At 35.5% G+C, this 23,408-nt stretch overlaps 1 protein-coding gene across 6 annotated transcripts; it reads left to right on the top strand.

Annotated features, from left to right (window-relative positions):
- The first annotated feature begins 20 nt into the window (after nt 1-20).
- On the top strand, nt 21-23,174 carry OCIAD1 (OCIA domain containing 1). 6 transcript variants are annotated; one of them, XM_029235303.1, is made up of 9 exons: nt 21-214; nt 1,562-1,624; nt 2,045-2,125; nt 6,538-6,591; nt 13,105-13,152; nt 14,598-14,733; nt 15,623-15,798; nt 19,829-19,981; nt 22,666-23,174. In XM_029235303.1, exons 2-9 carry the CDS (start codon nt 1,567-1,569, stop codon nt 22,701-22,703), a joined length of 744 nt encoding a protein of 247 aa, XP_029091136.1. In that variant the 5' UTR covers nt 21-214; nt 1,562-1,566; the 3' UTR covers nt 22,704-23,174. The 6 variants fall into 6 exon arrangements, with proteins under 6 accessions (XP_029091136.1, XP_029091139.1, XP_029091137.1 ...); XM_029235304.1 differs by having other exon boundaries at nt 24-39; XM_029235307.1 differs by lacking the exon at nt 21-214 and adding an exon at nt 299-376.
- The last annotated feature ends 234 nt before the right edge of the window (nt 23,175-23,408 follow it).

Genomic DNA, 23,408 nt, shown 5'->3' with positions numbered 1-23,408 from the left:
AGTGCTTCCGGGTCGCGGTCATTTTGAGCCCGTATCTGGGTGAGTTCTAGGCGGTTGCGTTGTTGACCGCTCCCCACCCCCAACTCCGCTGCGGTCCTGCGCGTTTCCTGCACCCCCTTCCCTCCCCCCACCGACCCCTCTCGAGTCCCCTCTGGGCCTTCGGCCCCTGGTCGTCCGGGCTCGCCGCGCTGTGGCCCGCCGCTGTCGTCGGGAGGTGGGTGAGGTGACGCAGAAAGCCCCGTTCCGCCCCCCACCTACCCACTCACCACCTCTGCGCGGGCAGCCGCTCCCCTGCACCTTCCGCCATTTTCTCTCCTGCTAGGGTGGGCCGATCGCGATCCTCTGGGTCTCGGGCTCCTGGGTGCCTGTGACCAGGGTTGGTGAGGGAGCGTGTCTAGGGGGTGTGGATGGGAGAAATTCATGGTGACGGATGTGCGTAGGTGTTGCAGGTGGGAGACGCGGTGGGCGGGGGATGAGGTGCAGGAATCGACGGTCTCTTAATGCGGTTTTTTTCTTTGGGATTAGGAGATTAAAATGATGTTGTGTGAAGGGGTCTTGTCAACCCTAGCAGTCTCTCTGTTGGGAGGAGTAAGAGGTTTCCATTGTTTTCTTTTACGTTTGTTTTAGGGTATAAGTAGTTTATTAAGCAGTCTCCATCCATCCATGAATTCATTTGCCCTTTCTGATCTTGTTTCTTAGCGAAGGGATTGGCATGTAGTAGGCCCTCAGTGATGAGTTATTGAATAAGTGAATTGTGGAAGGGCCGCATTTGCTATTCTCATCGCGTATGACGTTTCCTGTTTTCATTTACATTGTTTTTAAGATGGGAGTAAACACGATCCTGTGTGAACATTCTGTAAAATGCGTAGCTATCTAATCTATTGGTCTCTTAAGGTCGGACGCATGGGTTAAAAATAATGATAAAGTGTATGTTCTTGAAATGCTGTGCGTTTTTTATATCTTGTATATTTTTCTAGGTGTCTGTTTGGGGAGGGAGGAAAGTTTAGAGGCCACAGAATGTGCTGTTAGCTTCCCACCACAGGGAGAACGATATGACGTCTTTGTTATTTCATTTTTTTGTAGTATTGCTTTGTAGAGGGGGTTTCTTGATGATTATTTCATTTTTAAAAATGGAAGCCCAGAAAAGACTTGGGATTTTTTTTCCTCTATTTGGAGAATTATCCTAATCATTGGGCGTATATTTCTGAGAGAATCTAAATATAGGATAATGTGAAATAAACCAGCCTCCAGAGGAAATATATGTCTTTTTAAAAAATTGGTAACCTTTTGGTATCTTAACTTGATATAATCAGTTGATAAATACTTACAAAGCATCTTTTCTTTTTCAGTTACAGGACCTAGTGACTAGTTCTAAAATAGTTAATAGGTTTGTGACTTTTTTATTTAGGCAGCTTTTTAAGTACTTCAGATGTAGAAGTACTTAGTAAATATTTGTTGATTGGTTGCCACGTAGACTAGTAATTTTACGATGCTATACCTTGATTTACTTTGGCCAATCTCAGTCGTTTCTAATACTTAACAAGAAATGTTTTCCATGCAGGAAAGATGAATGGAAGGGCTGATTTTGGAGAGCCGAATGCAGAAGTTCCAAGACCAATTCCCCGTAACTATCAATTAAGTATTTACAATTAGAAGCACTTTTTATGTAGAGAAATTTTCACTGCCTTGAATAACAGTAGCCACGGGGCTGGCTTCAAGGGTGTGTGACCTGTGCAGTTATACAGGGACCCATTAATGATCTACTGTGGCATCTTTAAATTCTTAATAATTTGAGCAGAGGGTCCCAAATTTTGATTTTGCACTGGACCCAGCCCATTTTGTAGGCAGTCCTGACTACATAGCCAGTAGAACAGTAGCACTAATTTTATGTTTGAAGTCAAAATTTGTTAAAAGTTTACAAGCCACTTGTTCCATTTTTTCATTAAAAAAAATGGTATACTTTGCTAATGTTTAGACTGTGGTATTTTTAGACTTAGTTTTTCCATGGATGTTTTAATGTTTGCCAATTTTCCTTGGTGAAAAGACATAGGGGCTGATTACATTCCAACAGAGGAAGAAAGAAGAGTCTTTGCAGAATGCAGTGATGAAAGCTTCTGGTTCAGATGTAAGTTAAATTTTCTAATCAACAAAATTTGACCTTTAGTACCTGAAATTATAATGATTTCACATAGAAAAAATGGGCAGACTTTTGGCATTAGTGTGATTATTGGTAAAAGGGTTTAAGGAAATAGAGTTGAACACGTTTTATTTCTTTGTTTAAAATTTTTTAATTGAATTGTAGTTGATACATGATAATATGTTAGTTTCAAGTGTACTATGTAGTGGTTTGACATTTGCATATATCATGAAATGATCAGAATTGTGTGCATCTTAAAGTAATAATTTCTAGAAGTGTTTCCAAGACCCTGAAGTATTTTTGTTGGTAATAGTAATAGCATTTACTGAGTATACATGGGTTATATAAAAATAACCCAATAAGGTTGATTACTATTACCCTCACTTTACAGATGAAGAAATTGAGGTTTAGAGATGTTATCTAGTGTTCCACAGCTGGTAAGCAGTGGTGTCTGGACTTGAAGCCAGGTCTGTCTGAAACAGGCTTATGATTTTAACTCTTAAACTTTTAACCATTATACGATAAAAAACTGGTTTCTGTTTTATCGTTGTGAAATGGTATTACACTACCAGCTCTTGATTTCTAACTAGAGACCATATACATGAGGATTTTATTTTTTAAATACAAAGAATGTTGAAAGCAACACAAAACATAATTTTCCTTTTGAATAGAACGCTGTTGTTGCTTCATGAGGTCACTGCAGTTCTTTCAGGTAAGAAGGTAATTCTAACAAAAAAGCAGGATGGAGGGGGTGACAAGGATCAGTCACCTGGTATTTATGCATATAGTGTGTAAGGTACTGGTATTTATGCATACAGCGTGTAAGGTACTGTGCTTGGAAGTCTTTGTCCTAAAGTAGTTTGATGATGTAGTTGAGACAAAGCTAACTCATGAAACACTGAGAAAGATTAAGTGCATAGCAGCAATAGGAATTTTAAAAAGTGATAAATTAATTGGAATTGATTTAGCTAAAAAAAGCCTTTATTAAACAAATGAGACTTAACAACTAATAGGACTTCAGGCAAATGAAGAATGGTGGAGGAGCATTTAGATGAAAGGGATAGTTAGCAAAGGCAGAGTCTACAGTAACTTGATCTCTACTAGAGCCTTGAGGCTGAACGGATTGGAGCAGAGCTCTTTTGTTGGGGGTAGAAAATAAACATAATAGCAAGGAGTTAAAAGTTTGATTCATTATATATTGTAGGTTCTTAGGCCAAGGGGATGATATGTAAATTTTTAAAGGAACATTAGTTAGCAGTGTGCAGAATGGGTTAGAAGGATGAAAAGGAGTACAACTAGTTGTATCTGCCCAAACATAAAGATAATGAAAGAATCTACATAAAAGGCTTAGTTTAATGTGTATTGTATGTAACAGTAGTTCTCCACCTCTGGAATTGCTGAGAAGGTGTATGAATTCATATATGTTTCATGCATCTTTTATTTTGTGAATATTTCATACATGTGTACTACTGGTTTCCGAATGAGACAGTGTAGTGACTTATAAGGGCATAGACTCTGAGGCCTGACTCTCTGGATTCAAATTATAGCTCCATCACATATTAGCTGTGAGATTTTGGAGAAGTTCTTGATGTCTGTATGCTTCAGTTTCCTTATCTGTTAAATGGGGATAATATTAACCTATCTCATGGGATTAATTAATTCAATTTAACTTATTATAAGTGTTAAGCTATTAAATGGATGTTAGTGCTTTTGTGATTAATGGAGTAAAAGTTTCAATTGAAAACAATTATGAGTTTAGAGAAGCGTTTTGCTAGTGTAAGAGAAGAGTTAAAGGAATTTTAGGGGTCCTTGTGTTGGATATGAGTGGGGCCATGGTCATAATATAAAGTAGCATTTGGTCAGCAGTGTTATTGATTTGCCTAAAGAAACATTATTTAATAGACTCTGGAATGGGAGTCATTGTACAGTGGAAAAGGCCACTGACCTGGGAGTTAGAAGACTTGGATTTTGATCTAAGCTCTACCACAGACTCTAGCCATCTGTGTTGCTTTGAGCAAGTGACTTGTTTTTTCTGGATATCAGTTTACTCTGATTAGGATGAAGACTAGATAATCTCTGAAGTCTCTTTGAATTTTACCATTCTCTTTTTCTGTGACAGAATATATGAGTTGGAAAGAGACCTTAGTTCTAATCCATTACCCTTTATAACATGAAGTTAAGAGATTTATGCAAAGACATAGTGGTGAATGGCAGAACTAGTACTTGAATCTCCTTAACCAGACTATTACTCTTTGCATTGTGCCATCTTGACCTAAGAAGCGAAATGGGGAAAATATTGTCCATTGTAGAGATGGCCAACGAACTCATTGCCTTTTACCTTTATATGATTCTTCAGTTCTTCATGTTGCAGTCCTTGAACCAGGCTGAAGGAGAAAAATGATTGCAAATTGTACTGATGCTATAATTTTAAAAGATTACCCTTTGAAAAACCTTAATTAATAGTATATGAAGGCATTTTAACCAAGTAACATTAGATCATTCTTCTAGCAAAGGTAAAATCTGTTAGTATGTAATAGAGCAAGGATTTATACCTTAGGGTTTCTGCAAATTGTGTCTGATGGCAAAGCTAATGCCCTGTTCTCGAGTTATGGATTTTAATCGTGAATATTAATAATTCAAATGCTTAATGATTTTGGTTCTTAAATTGCCCATGTACAGTCTAGACCAGGGACGAGCAAACTACGGCCCAAGGGCCAAATCTGTTTGTGTATGGCTATGAGCTAAGAATGGTTTTTACATTTTTTAAATATTGAAAAAAATCAAAAGATTTCATTACATGTGAAATTCCTATTTTTGCATCCATAATTAAAGTTTTATTGGAACACAGCTGTGTTCATTTGTTTATGGATTGTCTCAGTGCTTTTGCTTTAACATGAGTAGTTGGGACAAAGACTGTGTGGCTGACAAAACCTAAAATATTTACCACGTGGCTCTTTACAGAGCACTTCCCAACCCCTAGTCTGAAACTGCACTCTCCAGTGTGGCAGCCACATGTAGCTATTTCAGTTTAATACGATTTACAACAGAAGGGATACAAAGGAAAATCAGCAAAGGGAAAGGAGTGTGGGTGAAATCCAGAGGAGACCAGGCACAAGCTTCTAAGAGTCCTCTCCCAGTGGTGTCATACCGAAAGAACGTGCTAAATTTCTCCAGTTGCATGTTGTAGTAACACATGTGAAGTGTTACCTACCAAGGATTCTCATTAGAGACTCGGCATCCACGGTTTTTATCGGGGTCTTGCCCACATGGGCACCCTCGGCCTAGCAGGTAACAAAATTCCAGACTTCCAGAAGGAAAGGAAGTGTTCAGTATGAACTGTACTTGTACAAGCAGTTTGGGCAGAGTGAGCCACTTATCATTCAGGTAAAGATTTATATCAGTTTACCAGTTAAGCTCCCAAATATAAGCTAAGGACCAACCTTGAAAGCAGGCCTTTGTAAGGAAAGCAGTTTTAGAGCTGTTACGTTAAATCTTTCCTGCACACTACCTGACTGGAAAACACAGATATAGACTGCACTCATCGTCAAAAGAAAATTCTGTTGGGCACTGTGGGTGTAGAAGACTGATTTCTTAAATTATGAGCCCCTTTGAGATTATGATGAGAGCTTTGGATTTTTCACTCTGGGTTAATATGCATATGTATGTCATTTTCATTTAGTTTCACAGATTTCACTGGTTTAGGAGAAAGAGCATTAGTATTTAAAATATATGCTTTCTAATTCTTGCCCCAATCACCATATGATTTTGGGCAAATAATATGTCTTGTGTATCGGTTCACTCAGTGTAATAAAACTTGAGATCTAGTATCAGACATAATTCTTTGGAATCTGGAATCTGTCATTGAAGTGGCTGTGTGACCTTGAGCAAATTACTTAACATCTCTAAGCTTCAGTTTCCTTATCTGTAATAATAGTAAATAGTAATAATAATAATACCTATTTTATAGAGATGTAAAAATTAATGATAATGTACCGAAAGCACTTAGCATGGTACATGGAATTTAGCAGTTTGTAATATGCCTCTTGCTTCCCTCATCATTAATTCTTTCCCCTGTTAACTCCGGAAGTAACTTTTGGTCACTATTTCTATGTTGTTTTAATTGATGGTATTAGTGAATGGCTTTTTTAGATCCTAAATCTGGGTGGCTCTTAAATTATACTGTTTAATAATTTGTCATATTTTCTTAAATTTAAAATACGTTTTATATTTCCCTGAGTATATACAGTACAGCTTTGAAAAGTGGAGAAATCTCTTAAAGATCTTAATTTTGCAACATAACTTCATAACTGGTTTTACTGATATACATTTATCTATCCTAATGAACTCAGACAAAATCTTTTCCTTTTGTTGGTGTTGACAAATTTTTTTTCCCCTTATAGCTGTACCTTTGGCTGCAACAAGTATGTTGATTACTCAAGGATTGATTAGTAAAGGTAAATATTTTAAACTTTGAATTTGTTTAGCACTTTGGATACCATCGTGTTTTTATGTGTTATTTTCCTGATCTTTAGATAAAGGACATATGGTAATGTATCATATTAAAAATTATGACTAAAAAATTACTACAACATCAGAAGAGTTGTCTCCATGAACCCAGACTCACATATCAAATTTGAGGATTTGATGTCTATTAACTGTAGCACTGTAGCAACATTAACACTATAAGCAAGAAAGTAACTAAAAGCCAGTGGTAGTTTACAGGAAGGCAGAGAGACAAACCTGGTCTAGGTAGACCATCCATACAACTTATCACCTAGGAGCTTATAAGAAATGCAGATTCACGGGCCCCATCTCTGACCTATTGAATCAGAGTCTTTGAGTTAGAGCTCCAGCTGATTCTTGTGTACCAGTTTAAAGACTAGGAGTTCCGTAGCTCCCTCAACCAGCTTTGTCTTATAATAATGGGGGGAGTGAGGGTCCGTCCTTGTCCAAAATTCTGTTGGTTTAAATAGTGAAGATGAGTTTAGGTATTAAATGTATCAGTCTCTACATCTTTAAATTTAGTAGTGTAAGCAGTAGAAATATTCATTACATTTATTTTGTAATAAATAAGTTACAAATTTATGGGAATTAGAAGGTATTCCAGAAAAGGATGGTTACCTTAGGATGGCCTTTATATATTCTAGAAAACTGTTCTTTAAATTAACTAGCTCCTCCTAAAATGTTACTAAGATAGGAAGTTTTAGCCTTTTCATATTAGCAGTATGAAATACTTAGTAGTATTGACACAACTAGTTGAGAAAAAGTAGTTTTGGAGGGAAATGGAAGGATTTTTTGAGGTAAAATTTTGTTTTTGTTTGGAGAATTCCCAAAGAACCTCATTACAATGTACTACCATGACAGGAATTTTAAAAAGGCAAACAAATCAAGATATATACTCTTATTTGTAATATACTCTTATTTGTCTTTTAGGACTAGCTTGTTTTATAGACTAGAATTGTTTCTATAGTGTGAAACAGACATTTTATTACTTTTTTTTTAAAAAAGTTCTTTTAAAAAAAAGATTACTTTTTTTTTTTTTAATTTTTTTGACTGCGTCGGGTCTTTGTTGCTGCATGCGGCTTTCTCTAGCTGCGGCGACCGGGGTCTACTCTTCGTTGTGGTGCGCGGGCCTCTCGTTGCTGTGGCTTCTTTTGTTGCAGAACATGGGCTCTAGACGCGCGGGCTCAGTAGTTGTGGCACGCAGGCTTCAGTAGTTGTGGCTCACGGGCTCTAAAGCGCGGGCTCAGTAGTTGTGGCACACGGGCTTAGTTGCTCCACAGCATGTGGGATCTTCCCGGACCAGGGCTCGAACCTGTGTCCCCTGCATTGGCAGGCGGATTCTTAACCACTGTGCCACCAGGGGAGTCCCTAGTCACATTACTTTTAAAGAAAAACTTAGGACTGGAGAAATTATAGTGTCCGTTATTGTACTGCCCATTTTATTTATTTTAGTCTTGTCAGTCATTAATGATTGGAGCTAGACCTGGGGGCGGGGGTGGATTATACAAAAGAAATTAAGAGCTGCTAGTGGTTCATGTGAGGAAACAATGTGAATACAATGTTGAAGCAAATGGAGAATATAATTTAAATATTTAATAAGCTTCTAAGTTTTGCGGTAGAGACTCCAAGAGCTGTAGGTTTTCAAAGATCTCTGCAGAGGTACTGTAATGAAGGAAAATTTCTTGAAAGAAGTGGGTTTTGAAGATGGGCAGGATTTAGATTAAAAGAGATGGAAGAATATCTCGGGAAGGAGGGACCTGGTTATCAGAAGAATAAGCATGACTATTTGGGTGGGCAGTCAGGAGACTGACATGGCTAGAGTGGCAAAGTCACGCAGGGAGGAATGGAAACGTATAGCTAAGGTAGAACCAGGAGAAATGGTAATTTTGAAAAGGTTACAAAGAAGAGAAAATTTTGGAACTTTGGGGATTACATAGAGTAGGAGACTTTGGACAGCTTGAAGGTAAGGCAGAAGCAGTAAAAATTGGAAGGGTCAGATTGTACCTACTCACTTAGATCTTATATCTTCAACAATAAAATCATACCATTGCTGGGTTTTTTCCCTAGCTTGGGAATGCCTTGCTCCTACATGTAGCTAGTTATACACATAACCAATCCAGAGAAATTCCCTTTTTCTAGTTACACACACATCTTTTTTTTTTTTTTTTTTTTTTAAGTACATCTTTATTGGAGTATAACTGCTTCACATGAATCCTCCTGAAAATATCAGGACCTAGTACTGAGGTGACAGATTGTCAACAGCCAAAATCCTCTTGGACTCCTAGTCACCATCTGGTGATTATTTGACTTGACATCAATGGTGATCTGTGCCTCTGATTTCATTTGCAAAAGTCATGCCATGAACAACAACAGTGATAAACATCTTTCTCTGTAATTGTTCATAGTGACTGAGCCTGGAGCCTTTCAGTGGAATTTATAATCCATTTTTTGGAAAGGATAAATTGTTGAAAATGACTTAACCTGATGTGTGGAATAACATTTTCTATACAGCGTGTCACATGTTACCTTTATATTTTTGTCAGGGTTGTTTTGTTGTTGGGGTGTTGATACTTAGAGTAAAAAACACAGAAAAGAATATTGAGTCATATGTCACTCATGTAACTATCTCCCAGAATTAAGGGCTTTCAGTATTGTTGAAACTGTACTGGGTTCTTGTCTTTTGGGGGGGTGAGGTGTTTTAATTAAGAAGTCAATCTCAAAAAAAAAAAAAATTGAGAGAGACTTTAGAAAAGGAGTTCAGAATCCACCAAAACAATTTGCATTTAATCAAAACACCTAACATTTTGTGTATGATTTTATCCACAGGGTCATACTCTACATAGTCTTAGCTATTCCCACTCTACTCATTCCTTTTCTGTCAAAACATTTAAACATGCTCAGGTCATTTCTAACTTGACAACATAAAAAAGAAAAATTTTCTTTTATATCCCTTTACAGTTGCTCCTGCATTTGAAGCCAGACTTCATGAATGAGCACTTCACTTTTTTTTTTTAATTTATTTATTTTATTTATTTATTTTTGGCTGTGTTGGGTCTTCGTTGCCGTGTGCGGGCTTTCTCTAGTTGCGGCGAGCAGGGGCTACTCTTCGTTGTGGTGCGCGGGCTTCTCGTTGCAGTGGCTTCTCGTTGCGGAGCACGGGCTCTAGGGCTTGCGGGCTCTAGAGCGCAGGCTCAGTGTGACACATGGCCTCAGTTGCTCCGAGGCATGTGGGATCTTCCTGGACTAGGGATTGAACCCACGTCCCCTGCATTGGCAGGCAGATTCTTAACCACTGTGCCACCAGGGAAGTCCTGAGCACTTCACTTTTTATTTCTTTCAGCCCACTGCAGTCTGTGTCATAGATTGTGCATATAGTCTGACATGTACTAAAACTCTTACCAGTACAACCTCTTTGTTGCTTAAATTCAATGGATAGTTTTTGTTCTTGACCGTTATACAACTTTAAGCAATCCTTAAAATGTTCTCTTCCCATGGCTTCCATTACAGCACATTCTTCTGGTTTTTCTCCTGTCTCAGGCACCTTCTCCATTTTTTTCATATGTTTTTTGAGTGTCTGATAAGCACTATACACTGTTTTTGGTATATAGCACTAAAAGACAAAAACCCACGACCTCTTGGTACTTACATTGTAGTCTGGGTTTTCTTCCTTCACTTGTGTTGTTCTTCAGAGTTTTACTTTGCCTTTGAATTTTTAGTCTATATAGTATCCAGCAATAATATGGGCTTTGGTGACCATTTATTGCTCTAAATCCCCATCATTATCTCTAACCTAGATAATCTGCTCCAGAATCATATTCTGCATATCTCCACATGGATGGCCCTCCTACAGGCTCCTCAGATTGAACTCAAGTTCAATCCCAAACTGAATTCACTTCTCCATAAATTAATTCCTCCATTTTCCCTATGTCTGAATGGCAATACTCTCCATCCAGGAAACTGAGACATTATTTTTCATTTCTATCCTTTACCTGCTTTGTCCAACGAATGTCCATTCTCTAGTATAGCTCTTAAATATTTCTGTAAACTGTCTCCATCTGCACTCCCGTTGTAGTTAATGCAACCATTTGTTGCCAGGAGTATTACATTAGCTTCAATAAATGTATTTGCCTCCATTCTTGCTACTTCCCTTTAGAATATGGGCTGTCTCTGGCACCTGACAGGGCATAGTGCCCCTAGTAGACACTCAAATACAGGAATACCTCATTTTATTGAGCTTCACAGATAACTGTTTTTTTTACAAATTGAAGGTTTGTGACAACCTTCATTGAGCAAGTCTTATCGACACCATTTTTCCAAGAGCATCTGTTCACTTCTGTGTCTGTGTCACATTTTGGTAATTCTTGCAACATTTCAAACTTTTTCATTATATTTGTCATGGTGATCTGTAATCAGTGACCTTTGATGTTACTATTGCAAAAAGATTACAGCTTGTTGAAGGCTTAGATGATGGTTAGCGTTTATAAACGCAAAGTATTTTTTAATTAAGGTATGTACATTGTTTTAGAGACAATGCTATTGCACAATAAATAGTATAGTGTAAACATAAATTTTATATGCACTGGGAAACCCAAAAATTTATGTGATTTGCTGTATTGTAATATTTGCCTTATTGCAGTGGTTCTGGGACTCAACCTGCAATATCTTCGACTTATGTCTGTATTTGAGTGGATGAATAGCAACCATCACACCGTATTCTTTTTGTCTTCATTCACTCTCTAGACTGTAAACTCTGAGGGTAAAGAGAGTGTCTTGTTTACTGTTATATTCCTACTTCCTAGGGTGTAGTGCCTGTGTGTTGTAAGTGGTCTGTAGCTATTTGGTGACAGAATAAAGGAATGACTTTTTTGTATAAATGTAGATATTGTTACCATCCTCCCTTTTCTTCTCATCATCTCCATTCATTTATACAATGAAGGAACTGAGGCTAACAGCATAAATCTGTTGTCTATTTTTATATAAAATTAAATCATAAAATTATATATACATGATGGCAATCTTTTGTGTACCTTCTTTCAACATGGTGAGATTCATCCAGTAGTATGCTAAAACTGGCTTGTACCAGCTCCAGAGAGCTGATTATTAAAATTTCAGGAACTTGGCAAGCCAATTTTTAAACCATTGCTAGCTTGAAATTGGTCATGGGGCAGGTATTTCATCACAGAAATCGACTAACATTACAAATCAGGGCCTTTTATTTGGAGAGCTGGTTTACCAGCACATCACTGGATTCATCCACATTGTTGCATGTAGTTGTAAATTATATATTCTCATTGCATATAGTTTTCTGCTGTGTGAATATGTCATAGCAGTTTATCCATCCTTTTGTATATTGACTGATAGTGTAGTTTCTAGTTTTGATACATATTTCCCTCATACAGATATGTGGTTGACCCAGCACTATATTTTGAAGACTAATTTTTGTTCACTGCAGTGCAATGTTACCTCTGTCATAAATCAAGTGACTGTGTGGGGGGGTCTGTTTCTAGACTCTTCTGATTTTGATTGGTTTATCTGTTCTTGTACTTATAACACACTGCCTTAATTACTATAGTTTTATCATAGATATTGGTATCTGGTGGTAGTCAGTTCTCCGTTATGTTCTTCAATATTGCCTTGGTTTTTCTTGACCCTTTGTGTTTCCACATGAATTTTATAATAAGCTTTTCAGTTTGGGGAAACACTTTCTTTGATTTTAATTGGGATTGCATTGAACTTATAGGTGAGTTTGTGGAGAATTACCATCTTTACAATATTTAATCTTTCAGTTCATGAACATGGTGTGTTTCTCCATTTACTTAGCTTTCATTTCTCTCAGTAAATTTTGTAGTTTTCAAGATCTTTCATGTTTTTCATTAGATTTGTTCCTGGGGCTTTGATGTTTTTTGGTGATATAATAAATTGTAGTTTTTAAAATATTGGGGGTTTTGTTTGTTCCTGGTATATAGTGGATTTTTTCATTTTTGTTTTTATTTTATTTTGTATATTGACCTTGTATCAAGTGATCTTGCTAAATTCACCTATTCTAATAGATTAGTCTTTTGATTTCTTCATATTTCTCTTGATGTTGAATTCTCTTTTAAATAACTTCAGACTTCTTTGGTGTTATGGAAAGAGCTAATGTTATCAGATGTTTAAAGATCATCTGCACTGATCTTTCCTTGTATCTTTGTGGGTCGCTCAAAGCTGCTGAGAAATAGATACATCTTACTTTATACTGCACTGCTAAACTTATTGCTACTTTTGTCTCACATTATGAAAGACCAGATAATGACTAGCAGAAGTAGTTTCTTTGTATTTTTTACCATAATTTCTGTGCCATTCTCTTATATACTCTTAGCATAAACTTGGCATAAAGCTTTTCTTTTACCTCAGTAAAAGATAAAACATCTTAATTATGTAAATGGAACAGTGTTACTCAGAAATATTTACTGTTTTATCTTTAGGAATCCTTTCAAGTCATCCCAAATATGGTTCCATCCCTAAACTTATATGTAAGTATGAACAATACTAGTTCTCTTAGCTTTTCTACCTAAGTAAAATAACTAGCTTTTATCAAATGTTTTGTGTTACTAATAACAGTTATTTGGTTATTTGTTTTGACAAATCATTTTTTTTTGATATCAAGTATTCTTTTATTTGTAATTTTTTTTTTTTTTTTACATCTTTATTGGAGTATAACAAATCATTTTGTTTAAGCTTTTCATCAAATGGACTACTTGGGCATTTTATTGATAGCATTAAAAATCATGAGCTACTTGAAAGAGGCTTTTTTTTCTCTTTTTATAATGCAATAGAACTATTTTAAATTATTTTGTTAAATAATTATATTTTTATTATATTAAAGGTATAGTAATTTAAATTATATAATTAAAGATATAAAATTTGAAAGTAAGTTCTCTTGGTCTGTGAGGAAAGAAAGTTGTCCAGCTATTCTGATTAATCAAAATAAAGTGTATTTTAAAATTAAGCATAATTTTTAAAAACCTCTTTAATTTACAGTCAGTAAATAAACATAACTTACATTTATAAGCATAGCTTCTTTACATTTTATAATATGGTTGATAGAAGAGATACTAAATTGCCCTGAAAAAGAGTACCTGAGGCTTTCTATGAATCTTTCCAGGATAGTCTCTATTAAATAAAGATGCAACAATAGCCATATTTAGGTACACTTCATAATATATTATTTTAAGGCATTTGTTGCACCTGATTTAAAAAATAATCTTATGAAATTAGCTGGGCAAATGGTGTGATTCCCATTTTATAAGGAATGAAATGGCCTAAATCCTTGTGACCAGGCTAGAACTGTATTGTTTTGATTCTTCATTCCATTATACTGTTACCACATTTTTCCTATCTGTATTAATCAAGTAATTAGTAAAGTAGAATTTATCTTACAGCAGCTTTATTTTAACTTATTTTGTGAAAGTGAATTATATCTACCGAATCTTTTTGTGAACTCTGAATGTGATTTAATATGGTACTTTTACAATTATTTCAGGAAATCCCAGTTTTTCCACACCAAAGACATATTTAGAACCATATATTTTTTTTAATTTTTATTTATTTATTTATTTATTTTTGGCTGTGTTGGGTCTTCGTTTCTGTGCGAGGGCTTTCTCTAGTTGCGGCAGGTGGGGGCCACTCTTCATCGTGGTGCACGGGCCACTCACTATTATGGCCTCTCTTGTTGCGGAGCACAGGCTCCAGACGCGCAGGCTCAGTAGTTGTGGTGCACGGGCCTAGTTGCTCTATGGCATGTGGGATCCTCCCAGACCAGGGCTCGAACCCGTGGCCTCTGCATTGGCAGGCAGATTGTCAACCACTGCACCACCAGGGAAGCCCAAGAACCACATTTTTTAAAATGTTCTTTTAGAAAAGGTTTTTGTCTAAAGAGGCATATTGAGTTACACTTTTTGTTTATTTTTACTAAAAGTTGCTTGCATCATGGGATACTTTGCTGGAAAGCTTTCCTATGTGAAAACTTGCCAAGAGAAGTTCAAGAATCTTGAGAATTCCCCTCTTGGAGAAGCTTTACGATCAGGACAGACACGACGATCTTCACCAACTGGGTAGGCCATTCAGATCTTATTAAAGGTTTTTCATTTTAGATAAAAAATTATAACTAGATATTGCCGTAATTGAGGGCATGAAACATGGCCTAACTGAAGGAACATTTGAAACTTGTCATTTTGCTGCAAGCTAAAGCTAATTTTGTTTTCAAAAGTAGAACAAGATTTGTTTACTTTTGTTTTAAGTATAGAGTTGCATTCTACTGGGAGTTCATGTCCCAGAATGAGAGATTTTAATTTGTCAAACACGTTTGGTTACTATATTTGACTTTTTTTTTTTGAATTCCCAAATATTATCAATCCCATCTCTTAACAGATTTCAGCTTTGTAATCCTTCTGTTGTTTACAATTGTAGGGAAATTGTGTAAGTATAGATAAATGAATCTGTCTTGATAGGTAGGTAAATAAATAATAAGGTAGTTAAGTAGATTTGGTAGATTGTCCTATCATAAATGGCAAGCAGCGTAAGTCCCATGAAAGCTAGTATTACTTACATCTACTTCAGCAAAATAGTGTTTATATGGACTGCTACCTGTGGAAGTAACTTCCCAATTAATGTGGGAAATGGACATATTTTCTGATCTGAAGTACTTTTTCTTTCCAAGAACTTTAAACACATTACAATGATGTCTGAAACCTAATAATTAGAAAATTGGATATATATTTTCTCTTCTCTATAGTAAGAGTGACAATTTTTAAGTTGTTTAAGTGGATCAGAAGATATTTTTAATGTTTTTGTGGCAGAAACAGACTTTACTGTTTTAAATAACTATGTTAAAATTATATGATTCCTTTAGAAAATGACTAGTTCTCATACCTTAACACACTTCTTTAAATAAGGTATAGACAATAACCCATGTTTTTTATACAGTATGATTTTCTTTTACAGGTACTATTCTCAGAAGTCAAAATATGACTCAAACATGAGTGGTCATTCATCTTTTGTGACATCCCCAGAAGCAGACAACATAGAAAAAGAGGTGCTTCCTCGTTATGAGCCAATTCCATTCAGTGCTTCTATGAATGAATCTACTCCCACTGGTATTACTGATCATATTGCCCAAGGTAGAAACTTCTCTTGAAATGAATTTCAGCATTTTATGGTCCAACGTATGTATAAACTTTATTTGACGACCTTTTCTGCTGGATATCACCTATATGTTCCACCATCAGCCTAAACTCAGCATGTTTGTTTGCTCTGTTGTTCATTTGAATTCATTCTCCCTTCATTCAACACTTTCTGAGGTCTAATAGGTATCAGGCACTCTGCTAGGTATGGAAATAAAGATGAATAAGACCTAGTTCTTTGCCCTGAGAAACTCTTTGTCTGCTAGAACATATAGAAATATAAGGATAAATTATTAATATGTTCCATTAATTGAAAATACTAACCGTGTTCAGTGAAATAGCAAAGAAGAAATGATAAACTGTGCCACAGAGAGGCTTTAAAAATGTTACACTTGGTAGTGTGGTCTTAAAGGCCACTTTAGCTTCTTTGTAATATGAGAAAAATAATAATTACCTGCTTTACAGAACTGTTGTCAAGTGAGAAAATCCATGTGAAAGTGCTTTGTGAAGTTTGTGTAAATACTAGTTTTGAAGATCACATAATGTTAAGTGAAACCTTTGGATTAAGGCCTGGATATGAATTACTGACATTTGCTAGCTATTGTAACTCTAGGCAAGTAACTTGTAATTTGTGATCCCTGCCGTTTCTTGATCTCTTGAATGGAGATGATAATACCCTTAAAGAACTTTGGGAGTGAGATGAAATATAGAAATCAGAAGTAATGCCTGGAAAGTAGTAGGCTCTCAACAAATGTTTGCTAGCTTGCTTGCTTTCTTGCTTCCTTCCTTGCTTGCTTTCTTCAGTCTAATTTGCAGTGAAAGATGAATTAAAAACAGAAAATACAAGTTTACAGTTCCTTACCTAAAATCCTAAAATCCAAAATGCTTTTTAAAAAACCAGGTTTTTAAATAATTAAATTAGTGATAAAAATCTGACCTGAACTCATTTTAAGCCCTGACCTAAACTGTTATAACTCTATTGATAATGTTTATCTTAGTACAGTTTTTTTCTAGATTTTGTTATAGAAATACTGTGTTTGCTTATTCATTGCTACTTCAGTGGACATTAAGTAATAAGGGATATATATGGTAATGTTTTTCTAAAATCTGAGAAACTCTGAATTTTGAAGTATTTCTGACTCTGAGGGTTTGGAGAAGGGATTGTCGACCTCATAGAGTATTTGAAAACATGTGCTTTGAAATAAGTACAATCAGCCAGTAACTATGGGGAATAAACAAGGTTAAAGGAACATTTGGGTCTTCATTTCTTTTGTTGAAGACAGGAGAGATTTGATTCTATATGTAGGTTAAAAGGAGGGAGGGGATATAGTGGAAAGAGAGGCATTGGTTATAGGTCAAGTAAGGTTCCAAATGATGTGGAAAGCGTTCTAGGTAGGTCAGGGTATAAAGTAGCCATTAGCTATAAGAGGCTGTTTAATTAAAATCAAATCAAATTGAAAATTCATCAGTTCCTCAGTTGCTTTGGCAGCATTTCAATTGCTCAGTAGCCGTATGTGCTAATGGCTACTGTGTTGGACTGTGCAGATATAGATATAGAATATTCTCATCATTATAGAAAATTGTATTGGACAGTGCTGCTTTTAGAGCAAGAGTCCAGGTTGGTGAGGGGGGTATTAACTGCAGAGGCAGGAGAGAATGGAAGTTAAGATAATTAAAGAGACTCTTAAGTGGATGAAAGTTGTTGATAGTCTCTTAATCCTCAACTAACTTTTTTTTTTTCCTGAATGGTTGGAAACAAAGACATCTGATTAGTCAGAAAGGGAAGGAGGTAGGCAGCTTAGGAAGAATGGTTAAAGACATTACTTTATCTCCAGAGTCAGCTCTCCTTGTCCCTCACTGCATCTCCCGTTTCCCCAGTCTCCCAAGTTCAAATCCATTCTACTTCTATTCTAGCCACGCACCAACTCTTTCCTTGCTATGTCTTGCATCCTTCCTTGCATTTGCATTAGAAAATTACGTTCCACATTACATAATTTCTTTGCCAAATGAAAACAGACAAAAAGGACTTTGGTATCTGCCCACAGACTACAGCAAGGCCCAAATTCTAATATATTTTAAGTCCTCCACTGCAGCCATCCATCCATCCGTGCTGTGCTACTCTGACCCCCCTTGTTTAACTCAAGATTGCCACTCTTAGTTCCCCACATGGGCCCACAGTGGCCTCCTTTGCTTTGCCCCAGCTGCAGTCCTCCCTTAACCAGGACATCCTCGTTTTTTGTTTGTCCTGTTTGTCCTCTGCTTTCTCTTACCAGGAATTGAAAGAGTTATTAATCTTTCAAAGCAGAAAGCATTCTTTCATAGTTGCTATGAGACTTACTGTAGGTAGTGTGTTACAGTTAGATTTAAATCAACACTTTTTTACATTTTCCTGTTCCTTCCAGCTCTTTACAGTAAATCATGCTCCCTACACAATGCAAGATATTTTCATTTGGCTTTTATAAGTGGAAAAAATTCTCCCTAATCTATCTAATTTATGTTTTCATTATTTGTCACAGAATTTCAGAACAATGAAATATTTTTCTTTTTGGTAAGGAAAAGTATTAGACCTGGAAGGAACTTTAGTGATAGATCATCTAGTTCAAACTTCCATATTTCACAATTGAGAAAACCAAGACTCAAAGAAGTTTAGTGATTTGCCCAAGGACATTCATTAAATGTCGGCAGAGTGGGAATGAGAACTTAGAATTCCTCACTACTAATCTAGTATATACTGTTCCCTTCAGAATTTAAAAAATATCATTTATGGTGAAGGGAAATGAGTTAAGTAATTACTTATTACTAATGAAATGCAAAGTGCTTTTAAACCCCGTATACAGTTTTAATACTTTTCTTTTTTAGCAAGAAAAATACGGTTTTCAACCATGCTATATAATATTAGAACTAATTAGGAATTTAAATCCTCTGTGCTTTGTATCAGTGCAAGTACATTTTGTAGTAAAAGATTGTCGTTGAATGCATTCAGTGTATAGTTATGTTGCTTTGAAAATTGTGATTATTCACTGGGATCTTACCATTGAGTTGCACAATAGTACCACTTACAAAAAATTCATATGGTTATATTATTAAAATTATAGGCACAATTTCTGTCTCATTAAAAACCTCTGAAAAATATTACTTTTGGAGTGGTCTGTTAGATTTTGTAAGTTAAGTAGTTCACTGAATGTTATGTTAGCATTAGTTAATTTCTTTAAAAATGTTTATATGGCCTTCCTTGCTGACTGTCTATTTTATAAACTATGTTCAATATTTGGTCCTGTCAACCAGTATTAAGAATAACCATTTCCTTATTTTTATATCAGTGTTTGGCTCTTTGATAATACATAATCATACTTTGATTTTCTTTGGGAGAGAGAAAGAATAAATGCTGGTTCTCCAGGTAAAAGTTGCCACTTTTTTCTGCCTCAGTATTGCATCCATTAGACCTGAATATGAAAATGATGTATACTCTGATTAAAGGCTATGTAATATTTTCAATAGCTATTTTCAAGTGTTTTTATTTAAATATAAAGAGGGTAAGGTAAAAATCTTTTTAATAACTGGAGTTGTTTGCATATATGGACTCTGGATACAGGAACATTTAACTATGGAAATATTACTAAATAAAATCTATACTATGTCAAGTTTTGTTCAGTTGTCACTAGTAGAAAGTATTTCTCTTTACTTATATAAGCTGTATGAATAACTTCCCAGTTTAGAACACTGACATTTTAATGAGTGAATTGTGCTGGTTTATATTATATCCATTCTTCTTCTGGCCATGGTTAGTTTTAAATTTTTTTTTATATTTTAAACTTTAGAAATAACAGCTTCAAAGTATAAGAGGAAGTAGATTTCAGTTTTATAATTACCTTGGGGAAAATACAGTACCTTTGGAATGCTGGTAATAATTTGATCCTTTGTTTTACTTTATTTTTTTTGTAGGTAAGGAGCATATTTGTAAAATTTAGCTGCTTTTGGATTTATTCACATCCTTTTATCACCATTTATTAACTGTTTGTTGTTTTAGGACCTGATCCCAACATTGAAGAAAGTCCTAAAAGAAAAAATATAACATATGAGGAATTAAGGAATAAGAACAGAGAGTCATATGAAGTTACTTTAACACATAAGACTGACCCCTCAGTCAGGCCTATGCAGGAAAGAATGCCAAAAAAAGAAGGTATGATAGTCTAGTCTGAATCACTTTACGCTTTAGGATTGGAAACTGCAGCATTAGTTAAAAACTTTAATTATACTAACGTGTGATTTAATGCCTCAAGCAATTAACCAAAATAACATTTTTTTTTTTAGAGAATAGCTACTTACCAGTTATTAGGTCTTCCTTTTTTCAAGTGTTCCAAAGGCCATTTTGTGTTAGAAAATAATGAAGTCCAAATAGTAGTATAACTTAAGACGGTAAGACTAGTTTTGTAATACAGTGTAGAAATTATACAAACATTTGACTATTTTCCCTTATGAGAAGCCACCCTGGGAACTGATATCATTTTTCAAATGATGCATCTATTGCATAAAACCAGACCTGGTGACCTAGTGGCTGTAATGCCACTTGTGGCAGAACCACAGAGTCCTGATTGAGTAATAAAATGATTTTCTTATATAATATCTGTGAAGTCAAGATAGAGTTATATGCCTTACAAACCAGCTTTTAGGGCATTTCCAAAAAATGAGTTTGACTTTTTTTAACAGTACTTTTACTCTATAATTAATATATACAGATTTTTTAAATGACAGTTTTAAGTCCTTTTTGAACAGCTGTGCATTACCCAAAGTAAATTTTCTGTTACCAAAAATTTACCGCTAACAGAAGAGGTCATTTTGAATAGGGGTTTGAAGCTGTTTCAGTATAGAATTTTATGATGTCTTTCTTGAGGAATTTTAGAAGATGTGTCATTGTTTAAAGGTTTTCTATTTACTACTTTAAAAATCAAAGGAGGGAATAGGTCCCTGGTACCTTCTTGAGAGTCAGTATGCCACAGAGGATGCAAAAATAAATAAAAATCCTGAGTATTTTTTATTATGATCGTTCCTTTAGAGCCAGTTTTATTTCTAATTGTTAGTAGTTGTTTCATTTAGAAATCTGTTTTATAACAGTGATCCACCTCTGTCATGTTATTGTTGTTTTTTACACCTTTAAAATAGATTTGTAATCAATAATATTTGTTAATGTTTGTCATAAAAAATTTAATGTAGGGCTTCCCTGGTGGCGCAGTAGTTGAGAGTCCGCCTGCCGATGCAGGGGACACGGGTTCGTGCCCCAGTCCGGGAAGATCCCACATGCCGCGGAGCAGCTGGGCCTGTGAGCCATGGCCGCTGGGCCTGCGCGTCCGGAGCCTGTGCTCCGCAGCGGGAGAGGCCACAACAGTGAGAGGCCCGCGTACCGCAAAAAAAAAAAAAAAATTAATGTAAACCTTATGCATTCAGTGGTCATTACTCTGTAATATGTAAAGACTTACCAGTGCTCTGTTCTGCTAATTAATTTGAGGATTTAGACTGTAAGCTCCATGAGGGCAGGCAGTTTTCTCATTTTTGTAACCATTTCTATTGTATGTCAAGACTAAGAAAAGGGAATATTGTAGATGTGTGGCATTCGTTGAATTTGGACATTTGTGGTTTTGGTTGTGAACAGTCTTAAAGTTCTGTTATGTGACACAGTAAAGTGAAAGAATTTTTTTCTTTGTAAAAAGAAAGTTGATTTTTTTTTTTTGGCACTTTATATAATTTAAAGAAAAACAGTTATGAAACACTGATTTTCTAGGATGTTCTGTTTTAGAATCTAGACAGAAATTTGACAGTACAATGTAGATTCACTATGTCAGAAAGTGTCACTTAAAAGTTTTCAGTTTATGTGGATTATATTTATTGGTATTTACCTAATTAGAAATTATGGCAGAAATTTTAAATACCTAAGCACATTTTCAGTTAGCTGTCAGAGCAGTGGTGTCATTACACATCATGTAGCTTCATGAGAATTCTGCCAGAAGCTCTGCCTTATACACATGAGGGAAGGAAAGCAAGGGGAAAAGGCAGAATATGAGGGGAAAGTTTATATAACGTCTTGGTATAATAACGAAATACTTTTGACTTCATAGACTTACTGAAAGAGTCTTGGGGAAGGGGTCCCTAGTTATATTTTGATAACTGCTTCTTTACATTGTTATGAATACTTCTGAAGAGGTATAATTCACAGGTGAAGGCTATGTAGAAGAGAGGCTAAAAGTAAAAGAGTAGAAAAGACAGAAACATGTTTGAAAATATAATTTCTTATAAAATGCAAGAATATTGGAGAGCATTTCCTTCTTGTACTGGTATTTCAGCTCCTGGGAGAGATTAAATTAATCAAATCTGACCATTTCTATTACTATATTTTTGTGAAGAACAACATTCAAATGTTTATCATTGCTGTTACTTTTCATTTGCTGGTAACTTTTTTGTATGTGCTATAATGTATACCACACTCACTTAGGCGGTAAAGTTGTAAAGGCACCCAGGCTTTGGACCTAAACATAACTGTGTCCAAACTTCGGTTCTACCTGTTTGATTAAGCTTGTACCTTGGGCAAGTTACTAATCTGTTTTCCTTAGAATGGGGATTGTGTTTTCTTTATAAGGTTGTTATGCAGATTTAATACTTATGTAAAGGTCTTGATACAGTGCATTAGAATTTATGTCTAACCTCCAGTTCACAAAAGTCTAGCCAGCCCCCTTTTATAATTACAGTTTGACTCTCATGTGCATTTATTCAAATCAGAGAGAAACATAACTTTAAATCATAATAGCAAACATAAAATAGTGCCTTTTACTTATTACTATTTGGAATCATCAATTATTTGTGCTTTTTTCCTAGTCAAAGTAAACAAATATGGAGATACTTGGGATGAGTGAAAAATTGCATCATTGGACCTACTGAAGGAGTTTCAATATCCAGCTTCATCTAGGTGGTCATGAACATCTGCATGCTTTGAGCTCAGCAGCAGTCTTCATAAACACATTTAAAACTAGAACCTGGGTTTTTGTGGTTTGGCTTATGAAGATGATGTCTTAAAAACTTACATTTTAATGTTCATATTGTGTGAATGTATTCATTTGGGGGAACTCTTTGAATGATGGTAGTATACCATGATTGTACACAGTTTGTGAAATTGTATTAACAGGGCAAGGATGCTCTGTTATAAAACTATCCAGAGAGTGTAATGCTCTAGAATCACTGTATCTGGAAATAAATGAAATCTGCATGTTAAATTGGGGGGAGGGAGCAAACATAATTTTAAGTGTTACGGCAGAAATTATTAAAAAGCCTTACTCCAGTGTTTGCTGTATTCTCTTTATGGTAAATAAAATATAAAGGAACATGCATCTTCATTGATTTTATGGTTTTATTGTTCGCAGTCTTATTTAAGTACAATTATAAGTAAATGGTGTTTTGTAGGGATAGGAAATAGTCATCTGAATATTTAATGATGATATGGTGAATGTGACTCAGGTAAGTAAAGCAGAATACAGTGAATAGCTCAATGCCTTAAAAAAGCAATGTTTGAAAAATTTGCAAATTCCAGGGGAATAAAAATTTGGTATACTTTCTTCATTATT

The sequence above is a fragment of the Monodon monoceros genome, unplaced genomic scaffold (assembly GCF_005190385.1).
Source record: "Monodon monoceros isolate NGI ecotype Baffin Bay Population unplaced genomic scaffold, NGI_Narwhal_1 Super_Scaffold_20, whole genome shotgun sequence".
Classification (NCBI taxonomy): domain Eukaryota; kingdom Metazoa; phylum Chordata; class Mammalia; order Artiodactyla; family Monodontidae; genus Monodon; species Monodon monoceros.
This window is presented reverse-complemented; position numbering and strand designations above follow the sequence as displayed.